Consider the following 25264-nt stretch of genomic DNA (forward strand, 5'->3'; position numbering starts at 1 on the left):
TGCTGCGCCCGACGCTTTCCGCCGCTGGCCCCGCTTGGACGCGGTGACGGCTATAGCCGAACATGCCGGAGGATTGCCTGAGTTGTAGGAGGCGCCCCGGGCGAGATGTGTTGCACCCAGTGGACGCCGGCTGCAACCTTGGACGGTGGGCTTGGCCACGCCCGCGCGGTAGAAATGGCGTAACGCACAAGCTATATATATATATATATATATATATATATATATATATATATATATATATATATATATATATATATATATATATATATATATATATATATATATATATATATATATATATACACGGGGCGTCCCAGCTAACTTTAGCCAGAGTTCAGAAAATATGCCGATGCACTATAAGACGACGCGACCAAGTTCATGTTGTATGGAGTAAGTCGCGCATCCTTTTGTATTCCGATTAATTGCATAATTAGCAAAGAATAATTAGGTAACTTACGCAGCAACGAAGTTAGGCAAGAAATTTCTACTAGAAAGTTGAAGAGCGGTTTGCAAAGCGTCCTATTCATTGAGTTCTAACTTTCTGTCTATTAAGTATTATTATTTTTCCGCTTACACCAGATCGCGAAATACAATTAAAAAAAAGCACGTGACATGCCCCCTTGCGTGCCCTGATGGCAGCGCTCCCAAACGTTCCGCGTACAAACGAACGCATGGCATTTAGCCGGGTGTTGTGTCGCTGCGTCCGCTTATCGCTATCACGAACCGCCGCGAGGGAAGCACGTCGCCGGCGTAAAACGCACAGCTGACGCCTGCGTCACTGCCCTGTCGCCTTTCAGGCGTCAGCCGTATCGTTGTTGTCTCTGCTCGCCTCTTCTCGCCTTAAGGTACGCCTGCGTCTCTCCGAATTCTCTTACCAAGCGCTGCACGCGTGAAAGTTCGAATGAACATGCTCCCCTTAGGACCATATTTAATTCACTTTCATCAAAGCTTCACGATCTCTTCTGGAGCGCGCTAGCATCACTCGTCCGATTTACTAACTCAATCTCAATGCAGCGTTCACAACAACTCGGCTCCCGTATCCGTCTTCCGATGCCTTGTGCTTCGTCGCAAAGTCTCGGAGGCCACGAGATTGGCTAATAATGATCCGAACGCTCCGCTTCGTGCTGCGCGCGAATGAGAAGCGTGTGAGCACACAGCGCATACGGGAGCAAATACCCGAAACGTCATAAGACCTGTGCGCACCGCTGAACGTATCCGAAGGCTACTCGGCTCATTCTGACACATCGTGACGAACCACCCTGTGAACCCAGGTGGAAGTGGAGGTAACCATGTCTAACTTATATAATAATAATATATGGGGTTTTACGTGCCAAAACCACTTTCTGATTATGAGGCACGCCGTAGTGGGGGACTCCGGAAATTTTGACCCCCTGGGGTTCTTTAACGTGCACCTAAATCTAAGTACACGGGTGTTTTCGCATTTCGCCCCCATCGAATATGCGGCCGCCGTAGCAGGGATTCGATCCCGCGACCTCGTGCTCAGCAGCCCAACACCATAGCCACTGAGCAACCGCGGCGGGTGTCTAACTTCCAAAAGCTGCGAAGTTTTATACGGTGGCGCAGGCCAGCGATGTAGATAAGCAAGAGGTAATTGAAGCACCGGTAGAAAAAAAAAAACAAAGGTGGAAATTGGATTGTCACAGGCACTGGAAACATTACAAGAAAGAGATAAGCAGGCTGACAGATCTCAACAGGTAGAGCGAAAAACCATTTGCTCACGCCGGCTAGGTTGACGGCAAGATGCCGTCGATTGCATCCAAAGAATGCTATCAGCGATCACCAAGCCAATCGCAGCGTTTTGTTTTTCTTTTTTTGCTTCATTCCTGGTTTCCTTTCGCTACTAATATAAAATACCCATTTAAAACAATGTTTCATGTGAGAAAGTAGGGGTAAATCAATTTTTCCTACTTTTCTTCTTTATCGGACAGTTGTAGCACGGCTGTGTAGCATGGTTTCAGACTGCTCGTCTCACATCAACGGTGTTCTTGGCTCGATCCACACTAAAAACGGGACTTTTTTTTTCTTTCTCTTTTTTTTCTAATTCACGTTAGCGATGCGTTTTAGTATGGTTTTCCGTAACGTACACATACAGCCTTAAAAAAATTATGGGGTTTTACGTGCCAAAACCACTTTCTGATTATGAGGCACGCCGTAGCGGAGGACTCCGGAAATTTCGACCACCTGGGGTTCTTTAACGTGCACCTAAATCTAAGCACACGGGTGTTTTCGCATTTCGCCCCCATCGAAATGCGGCCGCCGTGGCCGGGATTCATTCGATCCCGCGACCTCGTGCTCAGCAGCCCAACACCATAGCCACTGAGCAACCTCGGCGGGTGCATACAGCCTTAATCCGAGCTCATACGTGGTGAACGCCGTTAAAACAACTCCGGCAAACAAATCACTACTGCGACTAACGCCCGAACCAACAATGCCTCGATAAACACCGAAACATTAACCTTGGCGCCCCTGAACGTTGGCTCGCGCCCAGTCCGCAAGCACAACTTCCCGGTCTGCGTACACGTCCGTGACGAAACGCGTTCGCGAGGTCGCAGCGACTTCGGGCCCGACGCACAAACGTTATTAAAGTGATTCCGCCGGCGTGCCAACAACTTGGGAAGCGGTGCTCCCGGCGGTCCGTGGAACGGTCTCATGGCGTCTGTCACAGCTGACTGGAGCGCAGTCGTAAGCGTTGCAATTGTCGCCGTGTCCGTGGCTGCATTATGGAGGTAAGCTCGGACACTGCTTCTTTTTGTGTGTGTGTGCACAGAGCCTTTAACGCTTCTTGCCGTGTTTAGTCGAATCTTGGCGGGACCTTATAATGTATGCAGCCCATGTATGCAGCCTAATTAGCTTCGCTGGTAATTCATCCCCACACGAATGTTCCGGCCGCGCGAATTTTTTTCTTTTAATTCGGCCGACTGCCAACGAAATCCTCGAATCTCAGTGGATCCGTCAGTTTCAGAGCCGTTATTTCTAAAAAATTAACCATTCGCCTAGACTGAAATAACTAGGATATGTGTTTCCCACTGCGAGATGTCCTGAGTATGTTGCGAACGCTGGCATTCCCTTCCAAAATTAGGAGCTCCGGCTTAGCTTCACCGACTCTGCAAGAAACATATCGACAAAGCTTCCCGTTCTACAAAGCGGGGTAAACATAACGTATGGTGTGCTCATGTGGAAGTACGTTGCACATTCCTTTGCGAGGGGGGGGGGGGGGGGGAAGCTTTGGGTGACAATGAAGGTTCATACCTAGTTATAGTATTAGTACTTTCCGGGCGCATTATAATAGTACGGTAGTAGGGGGAGCCGTTGAATTCCCAAGTACTGCAGGATGGTACACTACTAGGAGAGAATAAATCGAATTTACATTACACTATATGGGGGTTTTGGCACGACCTCGATTTGATAATGAGGCATGCCGTAGTGGGGGACTCCGGAAATTCGGGCCACCTCCGGTTCTTTAAAGTGCACCCAAATATTAGTACACGGGTGGTTTTCGCATTTCGCCCCCATCGAAATGAGGCCGCGGTGGCAGGGATTCGATCCCGCGACCTCGTGCTTAGCAGTCCAACACCATAGCCACTAAGTAACCACGGCGGGTAAATCCATTTTGGGTTTAACTGGTATGGTATCCCAAAGGAGCTTCTACGTGGGCTACGAGAGACGGCATAGTTGAGGTCCCCAAGTCAAATTTTGACCTGCTAGGGCTGTTTAAATTGCACGGAAATCACAGTACACAATGTATTTATTTATTTATTTATTTATTTATTTATTTATTTATTTATTTATTTATTTATGTTGCATTTGCATTTCGCCCATGTGGCAATGCAACCGCCCATACCTTATTCGAACCCCCGACCTCGTACTCGGCGGCCAAATGTCATACAAATCGTGCCACCATGGCAGGGTCTGATGAGCCGAAAGGTCGGTTACAAGCCACATATAAATCCAGAGTAGCACGCAACCAGTTCGATGGCACGCCTCTAATCAAACATCGTATTACAGAAACGCGCAGTAGAGGTGTATGCTCTTCTTAAACACTCTTTAAGCCTTGTGTTTAAGCCCTATATTCACCTAAAACGAAAATTAAAGTTTACGTAGAAGCTGCGTGGCTCTTCCGTATGTAGAAACGTCGCCAGTAGAGTGACATTCGAAAGGGAATTAGTTTTTGCAACCAAATCAGATGCTACCACTGGTTTAACGAAATCGTTGCAAAACGTACGTTGCGGCATTCCGCGTACAACATATTCCCCACTAACGCTAATGGAATACTTTAAACCAAGAAAGGCTACTAAGTCAATATTGGTGAATGAATTAATGAATGAATAAACTATTGCAGGTTACTAGCGACACACTTGCTTTTGAGCTCGAAGCTTTGGTTTCTCCATTCTCCTTACGGGCGTGTTCTCATAATGACAGATTGAGAGAGTTCCCGATTATTTCTGGTTTTCAGCGAAATTTGTTATAGAAGGTGGGAAAATATCTCTGCAGAAAGAGATCGATCTTCGTTTTGAGAAGCCGAGAACTCGCTTCTTGGAAAGAAATTCTTACTTCACTAAAGGTGGAAAAAGGCGTTGTTTCGGCGACTTGCAGGCCATATGAATTCGAAGCGCTGTCACTCAAGAATTAACGCATTGTATGCCGCCAAAAATATGTTGTGCAAATTTACACCCACGTCACTGCTGGCCAACGGAAAGTCACATTTGTGTCACCCATGGCATGTTTTTTTGAAAAATTGCAAAACTTTGGTTTTCGACCAACTGCCTCGAACTAACCCGGAAATCAGGGTTCTTTCTTGGGCCACAAGAGCTAAGGCGACGAACCTAAAACCTATAAAATATTTCTGAGAAATTTTCATGACGTTTCACGCAAATTAAAGAAAGAAAGCAGTGTGCAACTGCACCACGTACTTATTTCGCTAAAAATTTTCAAAATGCCTTAAACGCAAAAAATGCGAAAATTTGAACATTTTGGAGACGTTTCAATCAAACAGATCTCCGCCAATTTTTTGGGAAAGTTATACAGAAATACCCACCGAGGAGGGGTAAATTTCATACTTCAAAAACATAACGCAATGTTATACATTAAGTCAGAAAATTGAGCCTATTTTAAGACCAAATTATGATCTTGCCAATGATGTGTCTTGTTCTAATAACAAAATAAAAATTGCACTCGTACTGTAATCTGCATCCATTTTTTTATTGCACTAAAGAAAAAGAAAAGAGCGAGTCAGGTTGCGTCCTTTTTGGCCTTCTTCTAGGCGTAAAATGACCTTGAGTTCTCGGGACTTCTGAATCCGTAATTGCTGCCATGGCCCGTTCAGGAAGCAAGCATGCGAGCGCAACGTTTTTTAAGACTAATCGGAGAAACGCACTATTTTCTAAATGGTTTAGCACTTAACGACCAACGGAGCAAACAAAAATTGATGTCGAACCTTTTATCCAAGGTGCCTCAAAAAAAAAACAAATAAACAAAACGGTCAATTAGGCATCTAGCTTTCTCGCGTATTGCCGGACGAAGATTCATTAGATTCAGTATACGTTAACTACGCATGAGATGTGGCATAGATCTAAAGTAAAAAGGTCGCCGCGTACAAAAGAGTGTACCCACCGCCCAGCGATTTAAAGCTTACAACGTCTTGCGACACGATAACGAGATTTTTGCACCTCCTCTCAGTTAAGATTTTCTTCTGCGAAAAACAACAAAAAAAACTGCATGTTCGAAAAGTAGTCGCAGTTCCGCGGTCTGGAACTATTGTTAAACCTTATATAAGGTTTAATTGAGAAATTCAGAATACTCGGGGCCCGTTGTGCAACTGTCCTCATCTGAACATGCCCAGCTGGCTCACCCGCGGCAGTTAATACTTTCTCGTGCGAAAAAAAAAAACGTACGTTCGAAAAGTCGTCGCACTTCGACGGTGTGGAAACATTGTTAAGCCTAATATTGAGTTTGAGTGAGAAATTCAGAATACTCGGGGCCCGTTGTGCGACTGTGCTCCTCTGAACATCCGACTGTCCTCATCTGCGGCAGTGGCGTCAATGTGCTCTCCCGCCAGGCTGGCACATCGTTAATGTAAACGGGAAGCACTTCAGATAGCGCGTGTAATTAGATATCATCGCTAGAAGTAGGTTCCCCTGACTAGTCTTTAAATAATCGCCGTACGCCGTCACGCGGGCTCGCAATACCTCAACGCACCGTGGTAAGAAAACGGATGCGGGAGCCCTGAACACTCAAGCTCAACTCATTTCATCGCTAAAAAGGGGAAAGGAGAGGCACAATCTTAGCCGCTCTTTTTTTACTACAACAAAACGAATGCGCTCAGAGTTCAATACGAGAGGGATCTTTATTTTATTGTTAGAGCAAGACACATGGTGGGCATGACGAACGTGGGTCCTAATAGAGGCTCAATTTTCTCACCTAGAGTAACATAACGCATTATCTTCTCACAGTACTAGATTTTTCACTCTTGGCTGGGCGTTATACAAGTCTTTACAAAAATCGGCTATGATAATTTTTAACACGCTTCTAAAATGTTCCAATTATCGCTATTTTTGGAATTTTGGTATTTAATAGATTTTATAACGAAATTAATACGTCGTTTAGTTGCATACTTCTCTTTTCAGTTTGCGAGAAACCTTTTCAAGAATTGTAGGAAATCATTTTCGGCTCCATCGGCTTATCTAATGTTGAATTCCAATGGCGGAGCCGGAGCACGTTTTTCTGCTCGTTTCGGAGCAAGTTTGTTCCAATGGCAGAGTGAGGGCGGGAGTAAGGTGTTCCAATGAGAGAGTCGGAGGGGATTCAGAGAGGGAGTCACTCCGTGGAGCAGAAAAAGATGCTCCGCCAAAATCGGCGGAGTGGACCGGAACTCTGCGTGACGTATTTCCTTTACCACGTTTGTCTGCTGGGAGGCGCCACCGGTCACGACTCGCGAGGAAGCAAAAGCTGCTGCACGCTGGCGAGATATCCATTCCGAACTTTTAAAAAAACAACAGGTGAACGGCGCTGAAGAGACAAGTGACATGTGCGGCGGTGCTGGGAGCAAACAGTGGAAGGAAATGACAACACGCAAGGTATCCTGGGTAACTCTGTGATAGAATCTCCGCTTCCGCCTTGCTCCGGCGGCGCGGGTTGTGTTCCACTCGCGGAACTGGAGGCGTTGCTCTGCGCCAGAGTCGAGTGCTCGCTCGCGGAGTCCGTCGGCTGCTCCGACTCCACCATTGGAATTCAACATAACATTGCCCAAAAATAACATTGATCTCAGAGTCACTCAGAGGCAGTCATTCAAACACCAAGGTAGATGTGCAGAAACATTTTGGACGGTAGTCGATGTGGTAATTTTAAAGTGAAAGGCCTTCGAATATGCAAAATTTGCAAGTCGTTCAAACGCTCTTCACCACATGTAGTGAAATAAGAATTATTTCACTACAAGGCCCCCCCAAAGACTACGTTACTTACACCGTACGCAGCGTTGTGCTCCTCAAGAAACTAAACTTCTAACATATAAAACCCTCATTCACCACATCATCGAGTATGGCTGCGTTGTATGGAATCCATACAACCAGTGTGGCGTGAAAAAACTAGAATCAGTGCAAGAAAGGGCAGTGCGTTTTGTCTGTAGCAGATATGAGAATGAATTTTCGCCGTCTCTCTTCCCCTACTTTCCCTCACTCCTCGTGCAGAGCGTTGCAAACTTGAATGCCCAAAATTCCTTCACACGTTTATTATCCTCAACTCTCCTCTCTAGATAACTATTTGACTTTTTCCAAGCCCTCATGTACGAGGAGTCACCATGCGCTAAATATCTCCACATTTTCTGCCTACACTGATTCCCTTAAAAACAGTTTATTTTTCCATCAAGAATTGAAGTCTGGAATTCATTATCGGGCAATATCCGTTCACTATCCCAGAAACAATTTACGCAAGCGTATTTATAAATATTTGTGTGTTTCTCGTTCATCCCACTCCTGCAATAGCCTCATTGAGGCTGCGATATGTATAGATCAATAAATAACTTTTCACGAAATCCATGCCAAGGTTCGCAAAACGAGGGTTGGTTCCTTTCTTGATTCCTTCCCCACCTCATATAAAAATGTCGCTGAAAACTAAGGATAGTCTGGACCCCGTTTGCACTGCCCTTACCTTAGCACACCCTTTGCACATGTGTGGTGCTGAAATCTGAGAATACAAAGAATATTAGTATGGAAGTAACATCGATACACAGCTGCACGTTTCTAAAATGTTCAGTGAAACGCGACCTTCATTTACTGATACATTTCCTTTTTCTTACTCCTATAGAAATCATAGAGCCGGCTGCATACTGAAACGTTCCATAACTGTTAACATGCATTGCTGTTTTTCTTACCATGCCAGTATGATTCTGCTCCCAGTTTCTGTGCCCCGTGACGACCAAAAAAAAACTTTCCTGGCAGGAATATTACTCACGTGTTCAAGTGTTTCTTCACCTGCCGTTGTAGTTCAAGGGCGTTCTGCGATTTAGCATAAGATCGTGCTTTATAATGATAATGCCGAGACAGCGCCATTTCGCTTCGAAGCCGCCTGAATACATAAACACTCGTTTACTTAGAATTACGTGCACGTGAAAGAAAAACAAGTTGTCCAAGCCAATCTGCATTCACCTACAATACGGCATCTACCATAGTTCGCTGCGCAGCTTAGGGATGATAAGCCACCCAATTCACTTTTTTTTGAAGTTTTCTTCATTCTTCAGCAACTTTAAGGAAAAAGATAGGGGCAGGACTCACCTATATACGGTAGTTGTCGGGATTATGCGAATAGCACTCGTTTGAAATGAAAATGATTTAATGCACACGGAACGGGTGTTTGTCGCTCTTCGCGCAATTTCTATACACTTTGTACACCCGGCCGCAAACGTTTACGGACCGCGAGATCTCAGAAAACGTTTAATTCCAAGGCAGCCTGTAGCAGAAGCCAGTAAAACTGTATACGACAATGCTGTTGGCATATTATAGTCGAGGCCTGAGATGCAAATTTCAGGCTGTGTTGTGAGGTTGCGGAGATGTTCAGCTTCTTCTCAGATTTCGTGGTCCGTAATATTTTGTGGCCGGGTGTACACTTTATACGTTCTTGGGCCGGTGCAATGTCCGAGGCAAACAGAGGGCTATCGTGAACGCTGCAAGAGTTATCGACCGGGTCCTGGGCGAAATGGTTCTCGAAGTATACTAACTGTCGGCTCCAGCTTATGGGTGCGCGGCTACCCGGGCGGAGAAGTGCTAGTGACTTGCTACAATATTTTGCAGCCTAGCGTTGCTCGTCGACAGCAGGTTGCCATTATCTCTCAAGATAAAAGTGTATAATAGCTGTGTCTTACCAGTACTCACCTACGGGGCAGAAACCTGGAGGCTTACGAAAAGGGTTCTACTCAAATTGAGGACGGCGCAACGAGCTATGGAAAGAAGAATGATAGGTGTAACGTTAAGAGATAAGAAAAGAGCAGATTGGGTGAGGGAACAAACGCGAGTTAATGACATCTTAGTTGAAATCAAGAAAAAGAAATGGTCATGGGCAGGACATGTAATGAGGAGGGAAGATAACCGATGGTCATTAAGGGTTACGGACTGGATTCCAAGGGAAGGGAAGTGTAGCAGGGGCCGGCAGAAAGTTAGTTAGGGACGGCATGGCTACAATTAGTACATGACCGGGGTTGTTGGAGAAATATGGGAGAGGCCTTTGCCCTGCAGTGGGTGTAAACAGGCTGATGATGATGATGATGATGATGATGATGATGATGATGCTCGTCAATGCATAGCTTTTCCTCCAAATTGGCAGTCCTCTCCTGGTCTGTTTTGGCGTGAGAGTTATCTTTGCGGTGCGCGTCACCCGCTCTGCCGTCGCTATCCTTTGGCTTGTCTTTGCGAGGAGACGCTGGAACACATTCTGTGCGACTGTTTGAATATAATCTTCGGCGACAGTCCCTGGCCTCCGTTCTAGCACACCTTGACACTAGACCATCGTCCCTCGACGCGATTTTCACATGCCGCCGACAGAAGACATCGCAGGTGAAGGCGACGAAGGGTCTACTTCGGTTTATGAAGGAGACGGGCTTGGACAGTGATGTCACGTACCGCACCAGAGTGACGGACTGTAACCAGCGATGTGTGTGCCGTGTTATGTGCTCTCTATCCCTTCTCCCCGTCTTTCATCCCCACCATCCCGCTCCCATGTGTAGGGTAGCAAACCGGTTAAGCTAAACTGGTTAACCTCCCTGCCTTCCTTCGCCACTTTTTCCTTCCTCGGCCGCCGCCGCCGCCACCACACCGGCAACGGAAGCTGCACGGCTGTAAACCTGCATATCATTATCCCCTTTGACTCGTGAAGTGCATGTTATTTCTTTCGCTATGGTTCGCTACAAAGCCTGACACAGACCTCACCTGTCAAGTGGAACGACGCGACGAGCAGCGCGTTCGACTGGTTATAGGTAGATGCCATTTTCGCATAGCCCGCCGAACAATGAATAACGGCACTTTATTTTTGAATAATGTCTTAATGATGCCTTGAATTATTGGGGAATATTCATTCGGAGGTTATACTCAAATTCATGGCAGGGCGGACCATGCGCAGAGCGGGCCCCAGGTGTCCACGTGCTGTAAAAATCACCTCCCGTTTCGGCAGCTCGGCTCGCACGTTCGCGTTTTTGCTCAAACCCTTTCTATTCACCCTAACCCCACCCCCAGTGTAGGGTAGCGAACCGGATGCTGTTCTGGTTGACCTCCCTACCTTTCCAACCCTTGTTTTCTCTCTCTCTCTCTTGCTCAAACCGAGCGGCGTGGATTTCCCATCGCTTCTCCGCATAGCACCGGCGGACGGCCCCTGTGAGTTGCCGCTTGCGCTCGTCTACGTCGGGGCCGCGCTGTAACCCCATGCTCGTGGCGATACCAACGCCACGAGCATGGGTGCACGGGCCTCCTAGACAGCACGAGGCCCGTGCACTTGAATCCGTGACGTCATGCTACCTTTCTCGACCGCCGTAGGATCTAATTTGGATGCTCCCGAGTAAGCCGCGGTGATTTTGACGTCTCTGCGTTCGCCACGCCGGGCTTGGCAATAGGAATTTTGGTTCGTGTAGCAGGACGGAATAAAGCAGAGTGCACTGGCCTGTCATCCAGGAGACGCTGGCTATACGCGCGTTCTTGGGACGGGGCATCTTGATGCACAGCGAGGTGTTGGGACCTTTTGGTGGGAAGCAGTCCTGGAAAATGACGTGTTCTCAACGCAAAACGCGCCTCGATGTGCGTCTCTAGAAATGTTCAGGTGCCTATAGCACCTTGGAGGAAAGGAAAAAAATGGCTGTGGCTTAGCTAAGGTTAAGCCCAGGATGCGAAGCGTACTAGCCTTTATTTTAACGCGACAGCGTTAAGGAGCTCGTGTTGCAGAAAAGCCGGTGTCGTTGGCTCAGGCGTGCGGCGCTTGCTCAGGCGCACATTTCGTTGTCGCGCCGAACGCTGCGTTGCTCGACGCTCACCGCGTCCGATGCGGGGCGCGTAGTCACTGCACCGTAGCAAAGCCACCTAGAAACAGTCTCTGTAGCACGCCGCACCCTTCGCTTCTCATTCCAACGAGCAGCTCTGTCTCCAGGAGGCATCTCACCTCGTGAGTGTCTAGCATAGGCAAGCGCAGCTGCTTATATGCCGCCGCGACGCCGCGAGCGACGGCGCGAGTTGGAGCCCCGTTTCTCCTCTGTCGTGACGTCACGGTGTCACGTGATCAGCCTTGAAGGCGACGCCGCGAGCGAGGGCGCGAGTTGGAGCCCCGTTTCTCCTCTGTCGTGACGTCACGGTGTCACGTGGTATTGAAGGCGACACCACCGCGCCTGAGGAGCTGGGTTGAGCTCCAGTAATATGCTTCGCATAAAAAGTTCCGCCATGTCGGCGAGTCTCAATTCTTGCTCCGTGATCTCGACGCAATAGGTTCCCTTGGCAAGCGAACGCAATAGAGCGTTCGCTTGCCAAGGCTGGTTGCGTGGCGTAATGGTCTCTCCAATCTTGTTTTCTTAGCGCGTGCCGGAGGGAACACAATGTGCGTCTCTAGAGCATTCTGGGAGCAACGTCAGAGGCGACCCGAACACAGCGGGACTCCACTCGAGCAGAACCTTGCACAATCCCAAGGCTAGCGGTTCTTTCTCGGACGTAAATGATTCGTGTGTGCTGAAATTAATGGTACGTTCGGATGGTCCCTATGGCGACGATGCGTAGCCCACTCGGGACCGGAGCCGCAAAAGCGTTACCAAAACGAACGCGCGGCCACTCGCCAGAGCAGTCTCGGAAAAAACAGGTCTGGGCGTTTTCTGTTCCAATGTTCACCTGTTCCAAGGCAATCCCGGGGCCGGTGCATCTCTGGAGCAGACGCCACGCCTTTGAGGACGAAAGCAAAATATGAGCACCGCCTTATCTTTTTTTTTTATAGCGGCCATGATATGAAAACACCTGACGTCACGCTTTTGATGCCTAAAGTACAGCCATCTTGATGTGCCGTCTGCCTCTACGCCTCCAATCAGCTTGTCGGAGCAGAGGGCGATAGCTTTATACATGCATTGCGACGAGCCACCTGAAGTTCGCGCTGCCTACGCGCCCCAGAACAAAAGCTACAAAATTTCTACAGCATGTTTAGTGAAGCAGGCCCGCTTCTGTGTTTTTCCGCGGCACCATGAAGAAGACGACGAGGACCCGCGCCGTGATTACGTGTTGCTGGCTGACGTCTCACTCTCACAGACACCAAAACATAACCTTAAATCTCGCTTACAGCACTCCAAATACAGCTTGTCTCGCGAACCGAGCGTGCTTAATTCGACGAAGACCCACACTGAAAAGTCTTGCCTCTCTTTTTGGAGGCCGAGAGCAGCAGCGAGAATTTCACGAGCGCGATTTCCATGGAAACGAATACGTTTGGAATACCAGACCCAGTGCTCCTTTGCGAAAGCAACACCCCTTGACTTCCGCCAAGCTCTAACTCATCCGAGATGGACGGGGCCTTCCGTACGCTTTCCTTTCTCCATGCGCCAACGGAGCAATAGAAGCTACAGGAGCCGAGTGATGTTAACTCCGCCAGATCTCGGTCGCGCTCCCAGGTCGAAAATGAGGGCGCCTCCGAGGGCTCTGAACTTTTGTGGGGTGGTCTGAAAGGACCAGCCGAATGTGATGCAAGCCGCCCGGCAGGGAAAACAACCAGCCGAATATTCCTTAATACTCCCGTTTCAGCCGACCAAGAGAAGCGATCCCTGTGTACGGACGCTTTATTCAAACCTCAGACATCATAGCTTAGTCTTGCCAGAACGCTGGTTACTTCCGTCGCTTCAGGACACTTCGCGAAAGCATTTCAACAGGCGGAAAAACTGGTCTGAGAACGCCAAGAATTCTATTCGCATTAAAGCTAATTACGAGTACGCAAGGCTTCGAGTTCCGCGGACGTTGCAGCAGGTGCTTGTAAAAGCCCCCCCCCCCCCCCCTTAAATGGAAACCCCTAATAGTTCTAGTATTCTAGTATGGGCCTTTGTGATGGGGGTCGCTACTAAGGTAGTGCTGTTATGGATACATTCTTGATGCGTACAAGTACAAAAAAAAGCGTTCACGCGTGTGGAAATCTCAATGGAAAGATAATCTCCGTCGCGCTGTCAGCTTGCGCAGCAGCAATCGTTACCGGGAAACCTATGCTGGGAGCGCTGCGTCCTCCGCATTGTTATAAGGAGTGCTTCATCGCCGACTATGTGGCTCGGATGCTCGTTCTAAGAATGTTATCTGTCGAAATGCATGCAACGTTCTGTATGTTGTATGCGTGATTCCAAAGAATGTGTGCACTGCACGCTTCCCCTTGTTCCGTGCGTGTAGCATCTGCCTTACTGGCAGATGCTACACATACGCTATTCGAACCTGGGCTGCCCAGTGCAGCAACCCAATGCTCTAACCACTAGGGACCACAATCGCCTTTTCTTCTAATGCTATTTATTACACTAACATGTGACAGAATTTTGCAACCCAATGCGCAATTCGAACCTCGGCTGCCCAGTGCAGCAACCAGATTCTCTAACCACTAGGGACCACAATCGCCTTTTCTTATCATGCTATTTATTACACTAACATGTGACAGAATTTTGCTGGCAGCGCAATGCCTTGCTGGCATTGCGCTTCCCTGCACGGCCACCGGTACCGGCTTATCCATGCTTTCCCCGTCGACGTTGTGCGACGAAATTCTGGGCTCCTAGCCATAAACAGCTTCGCTGCAAAAAGTTTGCTGACATTCCCCATTTAGAGAAATGAACCGGCGTTCTAGAAATTTCAAAGCTTTATTGGTAAATTCTCGTAGCGGTAAATATGTGGTAATACATCTCAGTGGAGCAGCCACCGTTCATGGGAACAGCGTTGCACATAGTTGTAAAGAGCATCTGGTACTCTGGAATCATCATTACGAACTCGGGAGGATTTCCAACACACTTTTGTGGCATAATGGGCTCAATAATAGGTACAGGCATGTGGAACACTTCCGAATGCTAGTGGTTTTGTCATTGTGGACTTAGTTGCGAATATTTATTGCTTTATTAAATTTAGAAAGGTGGAAGTTCAAATGTACAGAACATGGTTCATTATATTTTGCGATTTGACGTGGAACGCCATTTCAATTAAGCAAGCGCAATGCACTAATAAACAGTTTAAATTTATAGCTTGAACTAAAGTAGAACGGGATTAACCCCCATGTTCTAGAACGTTCTCCTGCTAGGCTATCCAATCTCGTCTTAAGAAAATTGAAAGCAGCGCTATCCATCGACAGAATTAGTAACTGCGCTGCGTGATCATTCACGCCAATTCTTGAGAAGTGTTGCGTCTTAATCAGTCGAGAGATCGCGCTGTGCTCAACTCGGTTAATTAAAAATTTAAATATGGGGTATTACGTGCCAAAACCACGATCTGATCATGAGGCACGCCGTAGTTGAGGACTCCGGAAATTTTGACCACCTGGGGTTCTTCAACGTGCACGTAAATCTAAGTACACGGGTGCTTTGGCATTTCGCCCCCATCGAAATGCGGCCGCCGTGGCCGGGATTCAATCCCGCGACCTCGTGCTCAGCAGCCCAAAACCGTAGCCACTGAGCAACCATCGCGGGTTGCTCAACTCGGTGGAGTGGAGAAAAAGCTCTCATTCGAGGACAGTTTGAAAATACGGGTGTAAGAGTTACAAAGTTACGGACATTGCCTGGCGTTGTCTAAGAGGTGACGGCAACGACTCTAGAGGATAGCCCAGTGTTTGGGCTTCAAAGTACCGCGTGGCCGTGAGCCTCATCCGGAGCGGAGGCGCTGTTTGGACGGAAAATACGACATTGACAAGCTGAGACAATTCGCAGGTTTGTTAGCACATGCAAACAGCCTCTCAGTGACGTCGATGCCGACCAAACTATGCACCATTTCTCAACGTTGTCGCCAGAAGCAAATGTACGCCAAGTGCAAATTTTTTTTATTGGCGCGAAGCCATCTTTCAACCGCAACGTCTTCCCGCCGTCTCGTACCACAGCTTCTGCAACTGACCGCGCTGGGCGTATAATGGATGGACTCTTTCGCTAGACCCAGCAGCAGGGGGTGATGTTTGTGAGGAATAATGACAGCGCGACGAGCACCAACAGTTCTCGCGGTGCTTGCCCAACGGACCTCGATGCTTGCGCGTCTTCTCTTGAAGCGTGCTTTAATTCGCTTACTTCCTCATGCAACACTAAAATAAAAACAGAATGACAGGAAGATAGAAGGGAAAACACCAGCTTCGAATTGTTTCTTTTTTTTTCCTGATATACGTGACAGTCCAATGTTTTTCTGTGTATTACCTACTGTATTAAAAAAGAATACGTTTAACATGAGGATGCGCTTACCGCAAAGCTTTCTTCGCGTACACCATCCAATAGTTTTACCCGCGTTGGCTGGTCAGTCACTGTTCAAGTGCTCGCCGAGTAAGTTACCCCTGACTCTTAAAATATGCGAGGCGCGTTGGGCGGCGCAATACGAACCTCAGCTCTTCAGTGCAGCCACCCAGTGCTCTAAACACTAGGGTTCACAATCGCATTTTTTTTTGTCATGCTATTTATTACAGTAACGTGTGACACAATTTTATGTTCACCAAGGGTGCGATCTTGTACGCGTTCCAAAATAAAACGGAGGCGGTCCGTTCCACCGAGCCACACACGGTTGGTCAGTTTGAACGGTGACGAACGCCATGACGTCAATCGTATAGTGATATCTGCTGTCAATGATTCCGTGTCGTCTGCTATTGGACGAACGCAGCTGCACGGACCGTCGATATCGCGACGGAAAGAGCGGACCGCCTCCGTTCGATTTTGGAACGCGTGCAAGACCGCACCCCAAACGTGCATGGGTAATGAGTTGCGGACACAATAACAGTCACACGCACAGAAGAGCACCGTCACATGCACTGTTCATGATTTAGGTGGAAATGTAGGTTTCGCATAAGAAGGGTGGTAAGAGTAAGAGCCTGAGCAAAATGGGGTGCCAGTCCGGTTGAGTATCGCATTGCGCGGAAACGTACCTTAGGTGTACAGCCATCTGGACGAAATGCGGTCTTGAAGCTACGATCGGTTAGGCGCTGCGGTACATCATCCGTGCTTTGCACAAACTGTGCATTCCTATGAGAAATAAAAAAACACATAAGAAGGTGCATTATTATTGTAGGCCGGCAGCAGGTATCGCAGGGTATGAGGGTTGATTTCCAAGTATTTCTTTGCAGCGTCCGCGAGCGCTCATCCCTAAATAGGATTGCATCTTTGCAACTAATGAAACAATGTTCATCTCTCTCTGGGACACCACGAAGGTTACAGTTCACACGAGACAAAAATATACCCTTTGTTGTGCAGCCATGTGTTTACCGGCAAGGTTTCACTATACACTTTATAAAACAATGTTTCGCAGCACAAATAAATGCCAACTCCAATTAGCAATTTCTTATTGCCACGACGTCTTGGTTGATGATGATCATTAAACCATAAACATAACCATAACTGGCGTTCGGCAAAAAGCGGGTGGTACACTGGTACATGCCCACCGTAGAGGATCGGCCGAGAAGCAATTTGTGAACTTAAAATAAATTAGAAGAAAAAAACAAATACAAGCCAATATAGGATTTGTCACATCGCGTAGTGCACGAAAGCACAAGCACGTGCTAGTTTCTTTTTCACCAAAGACTCAAGAATGAAATGGACAAATTTCTTTTAGATAGCGTTTCTTTAACCCCTTGATGATATACATTCGCTCTGCAGAGATTCCAAACATGTCCGCTGGATCTGCATTTTCTTTCTAATCTCTTATTCGTGGCCACAAAGGAACGAGGTGATGCTCGGTGTAAAATGAGTGCTTTCTTGACATCCTACACGACGGAGTGATCCTGCCAAGGAATATATTGCAAGGTGTCTGTCGCATAGCATCAAATTTTTCTTTCCTTCATGAAAGCTCAGTGGTTGCCGCATTCAGCTGTGGAGCTCCTGGTCTCTAGTTTGATTGCCAACCTCGGTGGCCTCATTCCTATGGATCCGTATTCCGAACGAAAAAAAATGATATTGCGTAAAGAGCTTCGTGAGGGAAGTAAATATCTGCAAGAAATTTAGCTTAATCCTCGGTCACTTATTACTCAGTCTCCCGCAGATATTGGGGTGCTTAGGGAGGCTAAACACCATAGGCTTTGCTTACTTTCACACTCCAAACATAAGAACAATAAAAACACGTCACTCCCACGCTTTTGTGCTTGCGTTTTCTTTTTTGTTTTCAGTTCGCGCGACACCGTCACGGCACATACACACGATAAATTCCCGATTTGTAGAGCTACAAGGTAACGCCAGTCCAAACTTTTCTATTCCAATTCTGCAATCAGCCCTCCACGCTGTTGGTCAAAAACGTTTTTTGGCCACTCCCACTTCGCCTGCCATGCGATCTAACGAACACCGCGATAGCTCCCCATCTGACATGACATATATACGCACTGATTATGCACGATTCGACCGAACAAGAAAAATAATTATTTCTGATTCCACGCCTTTTCGCCACTTAGCCTCAGCTATTGTTCACAACGTTTTAGTCTGCATCCACCTCACCTGTCTTTCACTCGACGTCGCAAAACTATGAAAACTCATTGCGTCAAAGTGATGTATACACGTTAGAGATGCATTAATATGCCGAACAAAACTGTATTTTTCGCTGAATAGCGGCAGGCTGCCCCATTCCGAAAGGAATAAAAGATGGCTGACGCCGATCGCTAAGGTACTGCCTACTCGCACATGCCGGAGAACATGGGTTTGTTTGCGTATAACAAAACTTTTTGTGCGGTCATGTAACGTTTTCCCGCACTTTCGGCACGTATACGACCTTCCGTTGCAAACCGCCGCGATTTAAGACAAGCCACTGTAAGCCAAGTAAGGGAAAGTGGACCAATCGCAGACGCCGGCACCACCCTCTTCATCCAGTTATCTATTTTCAGTGCGCTGGCTTGGCCCCATCTAAACCCTCTCCATTTTAGCGTGCTCCTCGCCTATTCTCAGCCAATCAGATAAGAAAAACCGCTCAATGTAGGCGACCTTATTCGTTTTGAAAGCAAACAGAAGTGACCTCTATAAACGGGGACAGCGTTCGATTTGGCTGTTCAATCAATGCTGCGGGTCATCGCCCTAAGCTTGCGTCGGCGATTACGTAAATTTGACGTCACGAGATCGGAATAAGGACACATTGGAATAGTTTAACGTTATAGGGCCCTTGGATACTAAGCGAGTAAAGAAGCCGCAACTGCCTCCCTTGTGTGATGAAGCTTGACTGTTAACCAAGCCTGTCATTGCATGTTCGCAGGTGGCGTCGAAACAGATTCAACATATTCAAAGAGCGCGGGATTCCTGGCCCCGAACCAAGCCTGATCTCGGGAAACTTCTACCAGCTGTGGCATCAGGTGAGAAAAAAAAGGAAAAGCTGCGACAAAAGCCACAGGTGCCGTGCACTGATCTCCACAGTGGAGATCAGTGGTGCCGTGAGGTTCTCGATGGTAAAGGGTTCGCAGCCAACCATATCGCTGTCGTTGTGGTTGATTAGGTTTTCATTCGTTTTGTCGAGCAGCCGAATTCGAACGGCCGGGAGCAAGTCAGTCCGCAGCTCTTGCGTGAAACCTGACGATCTCGAAGATCGGGAGACTCGCGTTACGTGACAGGTGACTCGTGGCCAGTAGTGCAGGAAAGCAGAAAAAAAAAGCGCTGTTTGACGCGGCAGATATTTGAAAAGTCTTGCGAATTTCTTCTTTTTTTCCAATTCGCGAGCCAGTAGGGGTACCACACCTGATCACATTATTGAATTTTCTATAATGTTTAGAGAATTTAGCCTCATTCTACAGTTTATAGCACTTTGTGTCACGTGATCCCCAAAATAAATTTTTTTATCACTAGATCAATTCGCCCGTCGTGCCCGAATCTTCCATCGCAAGTTTTCAGAAAGAAAAGGATGCCAGGAAATTACCTGTTTAAAACTTCTCTGAAGCAGAGAGCGAGAGAGAGAAAAAAAAGAGAGTTCCAGAATAAAATCAAGTTTGTATCCTTCTAGATGTCTGTCCAAAACAAACTCATAAAAAAAACTACTATGTGAAGCAGTAAAAATCGCCAAAACCAAAGTTGCGGAAATGTCGCTCGGATGTAAAAAAAAAGAAATTCTGCAGAGACACTTTAGGTTGCGTGCGTGTGGAAATGGGAAAATATTGTAGTTCCTCTGGTGAAATGTGTTCCATTGATGTTTCTTACATGCATTAAACTTGTTTCTGCTGATTCAGTGTGGCTGTTTGCGCATGCGTTGGCCACAGATCCGTGGTTCTTATGCACTCGTCATTTGACCAATGTAAATATACCTGGTAGCGAAGCTTCCATAGGAGCCCATACGTTCGAAACATGGCGGTCCATCGCCGGTTCATGGGGCTTAGCGCCATCTGTATGTGGTGGGAACACTTCCGGCGGAATAAAAAATAACGTGACGCCATGTCCGTTAAAAGCACAAGTGACGTCATTTGGTTTTCGAAGGCGCGAAATTCAAATGGAGCTATATATTCAAATGCCCCGCCATTCGACTTGATGGACGTTTCGAGCTTTCGGCGTGGAAAGCGATGCAGGAAAAGGCCAGCCGTACGGTTGTCGAAATCGCATCCCTGCACAGAACATACTTTCTTTAGAGGCCGACGAAAGCTTTAGGTGTAGAGTGCTGATCCTATTGTCGGATGCCAAGCCCGTCGGCCAGCGCAGTCGCACGAAAACAACTACACAATTATCTGGCGGTCGTAACTCACTACTTTTGACTGAACAGATTAACAAGCAATGAAGCTACCCGCGTCATCAGATTCAGACAAACTTCGACAAGCAAGAAAGCACACATTGTGAGGGGGGCGTATTTCAACAGGTGATACGAGTGCGCCTTTCTGCCCATTTCAAGACGTGCATTGCACTGCGAATGATAGTGGCGTCAACGCACCCTGTAGCGATGGGCGCTGAAAAGAAATGCATTTATTAATAATAATAAAGTCAAACATATTTTCTTAACTCATCACGAATATATAAAATTGACTAGGAATTTTGTTTTCGTTGAATGAATCTAACTGTGTCTCATTTGAATTAAAAAAAAACGCGTTTTTCTTTCCCTATGTTTGTTCCCTCCAAACATAGTCGCGCTTCAATCGCTGCTCCCATAACCCCCCATGCTGATGTCGGTGACAATCTGTACTGAACCGCTTTTCACCCGAAGCTTCGCGACCTATTTGAATCGACCATGATTTGACGTCGTGAGTGAATCGCAGTAGCACCGATGAACTCCGGAGAGCAATTGACGCGCTGGAGGCAGCGTGCTCATTCTATGCATTCAAGACGTGGCACTACCTCTTCTCCGCTGGCTGCGCCAATCACGTGCCCAATGACGCACGTGCTAGGTACACCTTTAGGACGCGCTAAGTACGCACGCATTAGGTACGCCGGGCCAGTTTTGTTGGGTGTGGGCCACGGTATCCGATGTCGTGGCTGTTCCCTACGGGATTTCGCCGTGCGAGTCACACGAGATCGAGCGCCGGCAACGTGACGTCATCACTTGATCACGTGCGTTTCTTGCCACCCAGCATTAACACCGGTCATTTTCGCTTCGTGGGGCACATAAGGTCGTTCCCTTAATATTGCAAGAAGTAGCACAAGCGCAAGCAACCAATACTTTCGCCGTAGTTCACGGATGAATGTCAGAGTCACCGTTGCTGTTATTGGAGCCAACCATCTATCCTAAGGCTCCGCTTATCAACCCTGTGCTAACCGCAATTGAGTTTGTGGTTACATGCAAAATTATTGGCCATCTGTTTGCGAAAATTTGCGCAAAATGTAAACTGCAAGCAGAAGCAGAGAAGAAAGTTCGTTGCCTGCGCGGAAGTTTTAACCTAACGTGTCCGTGTTCAGTAAAGAGAGGCTACAAATGGGGAATTGGGGCTGAAGAAGGCGGACAGGTAAGTTTAATGGTTTATTGAGATTGGTGAGGCAGCAGTCAGCCTGCAGCCTCCACGACACTTTCGTTCTCTTTAATGACACTCTAGTATACGTAACAGAAACTAATTCGGCAGAGGCATTTTGACTGCTTATGTGTGGGAAGGCGAAACCATTATGCTCCCTTCAGTGAAATCATTTCGATGGACGTTTTCGATTGGAAGGCAGCGCGCTCAATTATAGAGTGACGAAGTAGCGCCACCTCCTCACCATTGGCTGCGCCGTCGAGTGTGTCCAATGACGTACGCACTGGGCACAGCTTTAGCCAATCAGAACCGTGGAGCCGCCATGGTGTCGTGGATGCGTGCTCGTCTTAGACCCCGAAGGCCCGGGTGTAATTGGGACCAGTCCAAAATTTACCAAATCGTTCCCAAGTCACTGATTTAATTTGTTTCACAGGAACCTACCTGAGAAATGTGAAGTAAATCCGAGCATGTATTGACGAGTTTTTTTCTTTTCCTTTTTTTTTTACTATTTGCACTGTCAGCCATTTTTGGTGCCATCATTCGGTCGCCCTGCCGACTACGACGGATTTTCGCGTAATGGGGCATTTAAGGCTTTTGCATTAAAAGAAATCCTGCCAGGACCAAATTGACGGTGAGATCTTTCTAAGCAACAGCTTGCGTATAACAAGAGATGCGCTGCAGATTTCAATGAGGAAAGCGTTCCTCAAGAACCAAGGTGAATTTTTCAGAGAGAGAGGGAATAAATTTTATTCTAAAAGAAAAAAGCCCTTGTCGTGGCTTCTTGCAAGTAAAGCCATACTTTTATTTGGAATTAAAATGTGCTATTTTACAACACACCTCGCTCATGACTGTAGAATATTTGAGAGGAGAACGCGTCCTGTAAATTTTCTTCATTGGCAGCTAGGGGAAGAGCGCACTCACTTCTTCTAATTGCACTAAGCCACGTGTGTAATGCGACAAGTGTCTCAAGCGCGGGCGTGCCCGAGATTATATTTGCGCGAATTTTCAAGCGTGCGTTCGAGGTGTAATGTTTGTAGCAGTGTACTTCTGCACTGGGAGGCCAGCTTAGAGCACTGCACGGGCTCGTGCTGGCCCGAAAACTTGGGCCCAACCTCGGGCCAGGTAAGCGGTTGTTGACTAGGGCCCGGATCGAGCTCGGGCCTCGGGGCTTTGAGTTGTGGTAGGGCTCGGGCCTGAGTTGAACTCGCAATAGGCCCGGGTACGCCATTTGCAACTTGGTAAAAAGGAAACTGAGGGCTATAGAAAATTACGGCAGATCTCTTGTCGCGAGGACTCTCGACGGTAATGAAATTGGCACTCCAACTATGTAGTGACACGATATTTCTGGAGTTACGTTTATTTACCACATGTAGTAACAAAAGGGGACCCTGAATGGGATTCTGGTGGTTTTCAGACTTCCATTGCTTCGGCTACATGCGACGTGCTGCAGCATCGTCCCACATTTCTGTGGCACTCGCTTGCCAAGGTCGCTAATGAATATGGACGGCGACGACTGTGCGACACCGACGCAGTGACAGCGATGGAATGACAATCGTACAAAGGCCGCAGAATCGATGACGATGACGTCAGGAAACGGCATGACGAAGAGTGTATAACGACGATGAGGTGGGGACGACAATGTCACAACAGATGCACGACGACGTGACAGCGGCGGCATAGTCGCCGTTGAATGACGCCGGCACGATTACCACAGAATGACGAATAAGGAGTCACGCCTTTGGACCGATGACTACGGCATGGCGAGAATGGGATGACGTTGCTGAAACGATGACGATGCACAAATGACAGCGCGACGACAACTGTTTGATGACATTGGCGTGAACAGTACGGCATGACGAGAGTCGGATGCAGGAGTTGGAATGGCGACGATGTAACGAGCCCGGCGGTATCACAACCAATGGATCACGGCTATCGTGTGACGGAGACGCAATGACGACCCTCGAATGACGACGTTATTGCGGTAGTGGTACGACGACAAGCATACCGGACAGTCACCAAAGTCGTCAGCATGCCGTCCTGGCATCGCTGAAGCTGGAGAAGCGAGTGTCATAGCAAATTATTATTATTATTATTTGTTTTGAACACATATACACAGGTAACAGGAAAGGGAAAGCGAGGAGCAGGCTGGCAACTGCCACCGGAAGGGGCACAACGCCTGCCTACTCTTCTGAAGGGAGGCGACAGCAACACAGAAATGGAAGATAGGAAGGAGGGGAGGAAGAAGGAAAAGGGAAAGGAGAGCAACAGGACAAATCTAAAGACCAAAGTAGAACACTGCAACAGGACAAATGTAAAGACTAAAGTCGAACTCTGCAGCCGGAATTAAAGCGACGCCGCGTCGAACACCGCGTCGAACAGCCTCCACAATTATCAACCACGTAGCAAAGTGGGCTGATCCCCGAGAGTGAGTATCTCGCACATAGTTGAACCAATGGAAACCTCAGCTAGCCCGCTGAACCCATTAAAATAAAGGTGTATTCGGCAATACGTCGCGTCGCTACACTGCTTGAATGCTAACCGCATCAACTGTGACAGGGATCGCGAGTTGAGTTCTGCTGGAATGCTTTCGTCTTCGCGACACTGGAAAACTCTGGTCTGCATTGCTTTCAGATTATCAAGACCTCGGGTTCGTAGAAGTTCTCGAGCCCATGTCACAAACGGGTAACCCAAAGTACGAATGGGGGTGGCGCAGTGGACAAAAAAAACGACCTTTTGCTGTCTTTGTTGGGTGTACGTTGCAATCAGTCAAATGCAGCGGATCTCCTTCGTGGGTACGAGCTATCTGTTTTGAGGTAACAACAACAATTTGACAGCAGCACCGCGTGTCAACACGATGTAGCGCGTTATTCGGGTGGGCAGTGGTGGCAAATGCCGACTTTCAAGAGTGTCAAGACGTCGCAGAGTTGTATTAAAATGAAAATGAGTTGGATATTTGCATCAATTGAATATGTGCAAGATTGTTTGAATGACAGGAGACTCACTGCAAAAACAAAAACGAATTGGCTAAACTGTCTTCAGTTGCCTGAAACATCCTTCATACGGGGAAAAAAAACTACATTGCAACTTGTTACAATTTTCAAAGGGAGAAAATGGGCCCAAGTACAGAGTCGTTAACAATATTATGTTGCTGTACAAAAAGAAATGTAGATTTTCAGCTGGCGTCATTTATGTGCCGCTTCGAATTGCATTGTGGGTGAGCATATTTAAAAAAAAGCAATACTTAACAAATTTTAAATGCATTCTATGGTAATGAAAGAAAGTGGTGACAAATACACTATTGAATATTCAACCGCAAATTATTTCTGTGTAAGAGCATAGTGCAACTTGCTATTGGTTTGCATTTAATTTCTTTATCATTTTTTCTTGCTGGTTCAATAATGTGCCATATAGTTTATCACGTAACTATCCCAAATAAGTAGAGTGGAACTTTCATGTGCCCTGTGATTTTTAGATCAGTAATTTTGGCCAGCACGAATCCTGCGATGTTTTGCAATGTTGGTGAAAGGCTTCTGGAAAAAAAACAGATCGCAGAAAATTTTAATCGCGCAGTGCAGTTTTTTTTCGAATGGCATTCTCCCGTGTTAACACGTTAAGTTGTTCAGCCCTCCTGTTCCCTGCCTTGTACTTGTTTTTCTAGTACTACACGGGTTCCCTGGGCACTTCCATGAACCAACAAGCATCATGTCGTAACTTGACGGGAAAGAAA

The 25264-nt window shown here is 47.2% G+C and overlaps 2 protein-coding genes across 11 annotated transcripts in view; one reads left to right on the plus strand and one right to left on the minus strand.

Moving 5' to 3' along the window:
• LOC135911357 (uncharacterized) overlaps positions 1-25264 on the minus strand; it is a 371373-nt gene that overhangs the window by 280501 nt on the left and 65608 nt on the right. For 7 of the 9 annotated variants that reach the window (XR_011507986.1, XR_011507987.1, XR_011507992.1 and 4 more), the window contains one exon: positions 16579-16675. Coding sequence is in view for 1 of the 9 variants with exons in the window: in XM_070523697.1 (XP_070379798.1) it covers positions 8467-8510; positions 16579-16675 (141 nt within the window). In the remaining 8 variants the exon portion in view is untranslated. Of the gene's footprint in view, positions 1-8466; positions 8511-15577; positions 15754-16578; positions 16676-25264 lie in introns of those variants that run through there. The other 2 variants (XM_070523697.1, XR_010567281.1) reach the window with 2 other exon arrangements.
• Positions 2578-25264, plus strand: part of LOC135911356 (cytochrome P450 6B5-like) — a 76316-nt gene continuing 53629 nt past the window's right edge. Inside the window, exons 1-2 of one of the 2 annotated variants that reach the window (XR_011507983.1) lie at positions 2578-2747; positions 18879-18975. Coding sequence is in view for 1 of the 2 variants with exons in the window: in XM_065443596.2 (XP_065299668.2) it covers positions 2671-2747; positions 18879-18975 (174 nt within the window). In the remaining variant the exon portion in view is untranslated. The remainder of the gene's footprint in view (positions 2748-18878; positions 18976-25264) is intronic. The other variant, XM_065443596.2, reaches the window with a different exon arrangement.

The sequence above is a fragment of the Dermacentor albipictus genome, chromosome 8, assembly GCF_038994185.2.
Source record: "Dermacentor albipictus isolate Rhodes 1998 colony chromosome 8, USDA_Dalb.pri_finalv2, whole genome shotgun sequence".
Lineage (NCBI taxonomy): Eukaryota > Metazoa > Arthropoda > Arachnida > Ixodida > Ixodidae > Dermacentor > Dermacentor albipictus.